General features: G+C 42.9%; 1 protein-coding gene across 2 annotated transcripts in view; it reads right to left on the bottom strand.

The window, feature by feature from the left end:
- Positions 1-6: 6 nt before the first annotated feature.
- Positions 7-8,340, bottom strand: part of rell2 (RELT like 2) — a 35,251-nt gene continuing 26,917 nt past the window's right edge. Inside the window, exons 2-6 of one of the 2 annotated variants that reach the window (XM_014026740.1) lie at positions 6,160-6,378; positions 3,982-4,044; positions 3,650-3,713; positions 2,160-2,336; positions 7-2,087 (exon numbers count right to left, since the gene is read on the bottom strand). In XM_014026740.1, coding sequence (XP_013882194.1) covers positions 644-2,087; positions 2,160-2,336; positions 3,650-3,713; positions 3,982-4,044; positions 6,160-6,364 — 1,953 coding nt within the window. In that variant the 5' untranslated portion in view covers positions 6,365-6,378 and the 3' untranslated portion in view covers positions 7-643. Of the gene's footprint in view, positions 2,088-2,159; positions 2,337-3,649; positions 3,714-3,981; positions 4,045-6,159; positions 6,396-8,340 lie in introns of both variants that reach the window. The other variant, XM_014026741.1, reaches the window with a different exon arrangement.

Genomic DNA, 8,340 nt, shown 5'->3' with positions numbered 1-8,340 from the left:
GGGGTACCCTGCTGATTTAAAGCATTGTAAGGGGTACTCTACTGAAGGGGGTATGTGCTGATTTAAAGCATTGTAAGGGGTACTCTACTGTAGGGGGTACCCTACTGATTTAAAGCATTGTAAGGGGTACCCTGCTGATTTAAAGCATTGTAAGGGGTACTCTACTGAAGGGGGTATGTGCTGATTTAAAGCATTGTAAGGGGTACTCTACTGTAGGGGGTACCCTGCTGATTAAAAGTACTGTAAGAGGTACCCTGCTGATTTAAAGCATTGTAAGGGGTACTCTACTGAAGGGGGTATGTGCTGATTTAAAGCATTGTAAGAGATAGATTATCTCTAGACCAGAGATAATCTGCCTTCACAAATCTTACCCTTTCCACCACTTCAGTTTTTTACTGTTTAAATTTATTTAAAACTATTTTTCCACAGTTTGATTTCATTCATCTGAATTATTTTTTTTAGATTTATTTATTTATTTATTTTCATCACACTGTGAGGTTATAGAAGGGATGAAAACTTTTGCAAGTCACTGTAGTCATGGACTGATTAGTCAGCTGGGCTGTGTCCATTTGATGTGACAAACAAACAAACATGGTTGAAATACAAAGTGCAGTTTCTGAGTGACAGACGTCTGAAGTGAAGTTCAGAATGATCTGCGGTGTCCGTGTTCCTGCTCCATCTTCTCCTCATCCTCTGGAGGTCTGACCTGCTGCTTCACTTTCAGCTCCTCCCCCCTCTCCTCCATCCTTTTAGCTCCTCCCACATGTGTGACCTTACAGTCTTTGATGTCCTCCATCTCCATCAGGTCGTCTCTCTCTGGACCCGGAGCAGCCCTGGCTCCTAAGGTTGGACCACATCCTTCTTCTGCACCCGCAGCAGGCTCTTTCTGCTGGTCTTTAGATGAAGAGGACGGTTCTTCTTCATCCAGCAGGGTGATCACGGAGAACTCTCTCTTACTGTCGGGGCTGGCTTTAACGATGGCTACACTACTTATTCTGCTGACTTTAGGTGAGGACAGGGACAGAGGACTGCCAGGAGACAAAGGCAGACTCCTCAGTCCTGGATCAGAAGGAGGGGATAGACCAGGACCTTTAGAAGCGTCTGGGGACAGTTTAGCAGTTTTTAGGATTCCAGCTCTTTTTATTTCTGTTTTCCCGTCAAGCTTCAGGGTTTTGAGTCTTTCTGGCTTCTGTTCCTTTACAGGAACTGAACCAGGGTCCTGATTGGTTGCAGATGTTGTCACGTGGTCTACATTCAGGGCAGGATGAGGTGGACCTGCGAGGGACAGACTTTGGTCAGCAGTCTCTGATGCCATGCTTCTTGATCTACTTTTAGGACTCGGAGACTCTGCCAGGGACGAGTTCAGAGATTTTAACGAAGAAACGGAGGACATGGTTTTGTTTGGGAGGGACATTTGGGGAGATGAGCCTAAACTTATTATAGGCGGGCCAAATCTAGAACCTGCTTCTTGGTCTGGACTCAAGCAGGGGTCAGAGCAGGTCTGGAGGAGCGCAGAGGTGGAACCTGGAACGGATGCAGGCGTGGAACCGATGGGTGTTGAGGTCTGGAGCGGCGCCTCTTTAGTCTTTAACGTTTCATTCTCAGCGTTAACGTTTGTCTCAGGGGAAACAGGAAGACAGGTGGGGGGGTCAGTCAGAGTCTTAGATCCTTCCTGTGGACCGGAGCTGGAGTCGTGGTCCACTTTCTTCCTTTGAGCAGAGGGAGAACCTGTTCTGACAGCAGCCCTTTGGTTCTGCTCAGGATCTGGTAGAGGTTCCTCTAACACTACAAGGGGCTTCTGAAAGGAGAATCTGACTCCCCCTGGCCCCTCTTTTACTTTTAAGCCCACAGGATCACTACCTCGACGCAGACTGAAGATAGTTAGGCTCTTTTTGGGTTTTCCCATGTTTGCAGCCACTCCGCTGGCTCCTTCAGGAAGTGGTCGGACTTCTTTGAACATACTCTTCAGGTTGTAACCGCCTTCCTTCCTCTCATCGCTGTCCCTGGACTGGTCCAGCTGGTCTCCCGAAACAGCCAATGGATTTGGACCTCCATGGAGCTTTTTATCAGTGTGTGTCACCCGAAACCTGTGGAGAGAGAGAGGACACGTATGTAGCCCCATTCACCTGATCATGTCTGTCAGAAGGCTGAGGTCTTACCTTCCAACAGAGAAGACGGTCTGCTCCCCGGGTCGCTGCTTGAAGCGGGGGGTCCTGCTTTGTCTACGGCCCTTCTTAGATCGGACCTGGGCACAGAGGTGGCATGAGTTGTGGTCACTTCCTGAGTGGACTGTGTGGAGATGAGGAGGAACACCACCGATGGACTCCTTACGCAACCTGGACAACAACAGACTTCAGTTAGGTTAGTTCCTAATGATGTCATATAGTTCATCATAAATTTAAACAAACAAATATAACTGCCTTTAGAAGCAAACTAAATAATTTCTCTTCTTCTCAAGCTTTAAAAAGGGCATGGGAGTTTGTCCAGTGGAAATATTTTATAATTTTATTATCACCCATCACCGAAAGTTGACTGGTGCTGAAACAGCTGAAAGGTTGTAAATGTGAGTTTGCATGTATGTCTTGTATGAAATAAAATTTTCAATAAATTTATAGTCAGGAAAATAAGGTTATGACCATTTATTCTACAGTATTTACCTGGGATCATAGAACTGAACCAGGATCTGGATCAGATTACCTGGGATAATTAAGCTGAATCTAGCCTGGTAAAAACCAGACCCTGTCCTTCACTTTGCTTCATACGAGGGTCTGGACTCACTGCTATAGAGAAGTGATTCTTGCTGGAGGCGTGGCCTCTGCTGAAGTTTAAAATGATTGGATCGGTTGGCAGCAACGTATGTCGCTGTGAAGGAGGCTAAGCTAAGAAGCTAATTGGAAATCACGTGTGCTGTAAACAGCCCTACTGAGAGGAGAGAAGTACCGAGCCAAACGAGACGACTGTAAATGAGAGCTGCTGCTTTGTCAGACWAATTTAATTTAATTTGGAGCCTTATCAACACAGACTGACTTCATTAACTTCCTCCTCTGCTGTATGCTAAAATAACTAGCAGACACTGCGCAGAAAACCAACGTCGTTCAAAACTCCTCCTTCTGTTCTCTGATTGGTCCAGGTAAAATAAACTACAAGCAGACACTGCACAGAACATTGATGTTCTGTTCTCTGATTGGTCCAGGTAAAATAAACTACAAGCAGACACTGCGCAGAAAATTGACGTTCTGTTCTCTGATTGGTCCGGACGAAAATTCTGAATAAATCCATCTCAATGGGAGAAGTCCCAGACGGAGCAGAGAAGCGTAACTAGAATTGAGCGGAGCTGCGTAGGAAGGCAAGGGCCGGGCTAAACTGGATCTGGGTCAGATTATCTGGACCTAGGTCAGATTATCTGGTATCATAGAACTGAACCTGGACCTGAACCTAGGTCAGATTACCTGCGTTTATAGAATTTAACCTGGACCTACGTCAGATTACCTGGGTTTATAGAACTGAACCTGGACCTGTATCAGATTATCTGGACCTTGGCCAGATTACCTGGGTTTATAGAACTGAACCTGGACCTGGGTCAGATTATCTGGGTTTATAGAAATGAACCTGGATCTGTATCAGATTATCTGGACATTGGTCAGATTACCTGGGATCATGGCGAACACACACATTGTGGTTTCCCAGCATCTCGTTGAAGGCCTCCATGTTAGCTAGAGGTGACAAAAAGAATCCAAATTAACAACCCACTTGTCTGGTCCAAACTGATCTGGTAATTAAAAACAGGTAAAGAGTTTATTTCATGTATTTCTGCTGATAAAACTATCAAACTAAATGAGGCTGAAGGTTTAGCTGAGACACAAGTTCTCCAGCCAGAGAACAGAGCTCCACAAAGTTGACTTAGCTTTAAAATGACCCTGACCCCAGCTTCACTGCTTTATTTAAAAATATAAAGTTACTAATGTCTTACTGTTTGTTTACCTTCATTTTCAATAATACATTTGAGGATCTGCTCCACGGTGTCCTGGTTCTCATCGTTGTCGTCTGAACACAGAAAATCACATCAACACATGAAGACATTGTTTAACTCAGACACCAAACTGTTTTATCGTGGTGTGGACAGGAAGAGGACTGAAGGAGGACAGTTTGTAGTCAAGGTGAAAACACTCAGATAGGGTGATGTGTCAGGAGGACACAGGTAGACCACATTCTGTGTAGAAAAGGAAACCTGAGGGAGATTGAGAACTGTAAGGTTGTAACAGAAGAGTGTGATCAGATAGCATCAGATGGTTTGAGGATGACTGTTGTGTTGAAGAAGAGGAAGAGTAAAGGCAGAGAAGAAGACCAAATGGTGGAAGAAGAAGAAGGACGAATGTACTGAGGGGTTCAGAGAGGAGCTGTGAAAGGCTCTGTGTGGTCGGAAAGAGCTGCAGCTGAAAGGACTACTGCAGCACCACAGATCAGAAAGACAGGAAGGGAGGTCTTTGTGTCATTAGAGAAAAGTTGGTGGAGAAATAGTGAAGTGCAGCAAGTAGAGGAAGAAAGAGGTTAGTCAAGAAGAAACAGCAGCCTTGTCGCCTCTCAGGGGCTGCAGCCTACCTACACCGCAACCCAAAAGGCCACATCCCTCACAGTACAGGTAGGCTGCATAAAACTGTAAAATGAGACGGTCTAGCCTATGGATGATGTATGCTTGTGTGACAATGCACTACCCCGTTACCATGGTGATACGTTTTTTTTCCTGCCTTCATTGGGACATTTATTCATGTCTTTTCACAGGAGGAATAACTTTGCAATTAAAATGTTATACTTTAATATTGGGATTTAGCTCTAGCATCACTATTTGTAGTTGCATTTTATTTAACAGCCCATTGCAGAATGAACTGGTTCAAGGGGTACCCTGCTGATTTAAAGCATTGTAAGGGGATACCCTGTTGATTTAAAGCACTGTAAGGGATACCCTGCTGATTTAAAGGATTGTAAGGGGTACCCTGTTGATTTAAAGCATTGTAAGGGGTACCCTGCTGATTTAAAGCATTGTAAGGGGTACCCTGCTGATTTAAAGCACTGTAAGGGGGTACCCTGCTGATTTTAAGGATTGTAAGGAGGTACCCTGTTGATTTAAAGCATTGTAAGGGGGTACCCTGTTGATTTAAAGCACTGTAAGGGGGTACCCTGCTGATTTAAAGCACTGTAAGGGGGTACCCTGCTGATTTAAAGCATTGTAAGGGGGTACCCTGTTGATTTAAAGCATTGTAAGGGGGTACCCTGCTGATTTAAAGCATTGTAAGGGGGTACCCTGCTGATTTAAAGCACTGTAAGGGGGTACCCTGCTGATTTAAAGCATTGTAAGGGGGTACCCTGTTGATTTAAAGCACTGAAGGGGGTACCCTGCTGATTTAAAGCATTGTAAGGGGGTACCCTGTTGATTTAAAGCACTGTAAGGGATACCCTGCTGTTTTAAAGAATTGTAAAGGATACTCTGCTGTAGGGGGTACCCTGCTGATTTATAGCATTGTAAGGGGTACCCTACAGTAGTGGATACCCTGCTGATTTAAAGCATTGTAAAGGATACCCTGTTGATTTAAAGCATTGTAAAGGATACCCTGCTGTAAAGGATACCCTGCTGATTTAAAGCATTGTAAAGTATACCCAACTGTAAGGGGTACCCTGCTGATTTAAAGCACTGTAAGGGGTACCCTGCTGATTTAAAGCACTGTAAGGGGTACCCTGCTGATTTAAAGCATTGTAAAGGGTACCCTGCTGATTTAAAGCATTGCAAGGGGTACCCTGCTGTAGGGGGTACCCTACTGATTTAAAGCGCTGTAGGTGGCACCATGTCAATTTAAAGCATTGTAGGTGGTACCCTGCTTTAGTGGGTACCCCACTGACTTAAAACATTGTAATGGATACCCTGCTGTAGGTGGTACACAGTTGATTTAAAGCATTGTAGGTTGTACCCTGCTGATTTAAAGCACTATTAGGGCTACCTTTCTGCTGATTTAAAGCAGGACTCTTCAGCCATGACTCTGACTGAACCCACAGAAACTTTATGACTATGTTACAGAGGTTAAAACTATTTTTTATACTGAAGCTGCTTTGTAAAGGTAATTGTTTCCAGTTAGGTGAGATCTTTAGCAGAACTTTTTCTCAGCTTACCTTCTGCATTTTCCCCAAGTCTTTCCTGCTCCTCCTCCTCCTCTTCATCCTGCATATCTCCTGTTCGACAGCGGTAGCCCTTCTTCTTCAGCAGGTGGCAGACGAGGAAGCCCAGCAGTCCAGTCAGAAAGAAGAAGAAGACCACCAGAAATATCATGTATGAAGGGGGAGACTCCCCCGTCCCAGAGGCTTCCAGTTCTGTCATGATGCGACTTCAACCTGAGAACCACAGAAAGCTGTTGGGTATTAATCCTGACATCCTTCATTAACAACAACATGTTGGTGAATAGAGCAGAAACCACTCCAGAGGACAACACATAAGCTAAAACTAGGAAAAAAGAACTACATTTTTTTTTATAAAAATACAGTGGAAATGCTGATGAACCTGGATGCCAAGTGTAAATAAAATGTTACAAAATGTCAGTAATGCTTTTTCATTATTTAGTTCACTTTCTTAGTGTATGATCCTAGTTAAAAATTTCCACTAACATTTTATAGTTATTTAGCTCACTGTTATTACATTTTGCAAATTTTTACTAAATGTTAAGTTTAAACGCTAAACAATAAATGCAAATATTATATCCTAAATCTAAATGTTGAGTTTACATTTAAGTATTTTGGAATGGAACGCAGCCTTTCCTGTTGGTGCTCAGCTCTTTTTATGATGTTGACATCTTGTGACAAAGCAACCGCTAACGCTGCTAAGATTGCCCTACTTGTAGTTGCAGCCAGTGTCCAAGCTGCACTTCAAACTGCTGGACCACAGGTACCATCCATATTGTTTGAATGAACACATTTTAAATTTAAATTTTAAATTCCATCTTCAGCAGCGTTAGCAGAGTTAGCTTTATTAGGCATAATCATCCTGCAACAAGAGTGCTGCCCATGGATGAAGGTGAAACTGAGCAGTTAAAGCTAAAAGTAAATACAAAGCACAAACGGAGCCATTAGCTGAAGCAGATTTCAAAGAGAACACTGGTTCTGAAGAAATAAAAGAAATCTCAATGCATTTATTTGTGGAACATGTTTGTAAATAGTTCAATATTTTTTAAAGTTTCAATTACAAAAATAAAAAGTCCTAGAATCCGTTTTCTGTATGAGTCGAACATTTTGATGTATGTACAGCTAAAATAGACCAAATGTAAGAGAAGCTGTTATACTGCAGGAAAAAAAAGAAATAGGACATTGCAAGTGTGCATGCTGACTCAGCATTTTCAGAATGATGACTCGTTCAGCTGAATGAAGCTGGGAATACCAGCTGTTACTGCCTGCAGAATAAGAGTCTTTCTACAAGCTGGGCCTGGTACCATCCTGCTTCATGAAACTAATGCACACCATTAAAGGGGTGATAATGTAGTTGTTTGAGTGTGCGGGTATTTGTCTGTACCAAAACATCTCATAAACCCCTTGTTACAACCCACTGGCTCAACAGGAAGTAACATAATGAGACCCAAGACAAAAGGTGGGACGAACTAAATAAAGTTGATCAAACTGAAAATGGTGCAGTTGGGGAGCATCACAGCCAAGCTGCTGCCTGCAGCATCACCTACACCCCGAAGGGAAGTGAGGGGAGAGAGACAGCCCAGAGGAGAAGGAGTGGCTCCCTTAAATAGACTGCTCACATATGCAGGTATCAGGGATGGTTAGTGGCAGAGGTTTAACCTGCAAAACAAATATACACAACCCCGTAACAACCCTGAGGCCTAATGCACAAATCTAAGATAAGGGATTAACCCAGGATTTTGGTGTAAACCTGAATTAGGCCTTGAATCGGTTTTATGGGAGGGGAAGCACTTACGTTTCTGTGGTAACAAGTTCTCTGAAACTAAACTGGTCCTGACCAGGTCTAAAGTGGAGCTTATTTAATCTTTTAAGCAGTGGAGTCAATTTACTGCAAAAACTGTTCATCTAACCAAGTTTTACAGTCTTATATCAGCCAAAAAGTATTTTTGATTTGTTTTTAGACTGACATATTAAACAAGATCAGAATATGTTACATTATTAATCTTGTTAACCTGAAAAGTTATTTTTTTACTTCTAGAAGTCTTACCAAGTGCAACTGTCAAACTGCAGATTATTAATCATTATTAATTTGAAAAGAATAAGGGTCTAATCTAATGTCCTGATGCATCTCAGTAATCCAGGTAAAAAATCAAAGGAAAAAAAATTGTATAGGTCCTC

Source organism: Austrofundulus limnaeus, unplaced genomic scaffold (assembly GCF_001266775.1).
Source record: "Austrofundulus limnaeus strain Quisiro unplaced genomic scaffold, Austrofundulus_limnaeus-1.0 Scaffold586, whole genome shotgun sequence".
Lineage (NCBI taxonomy): Eukaryota > Metazoa > Chordata > Actinopteri > Cyprinodontiformes > Rivulidae > Austrofundulus > Austrofundulus limnaeus.
Note: the sequence above shows the minus strand (reverse complement) of the source record. Positions and strands in the feature narration are given on the sequence as shown.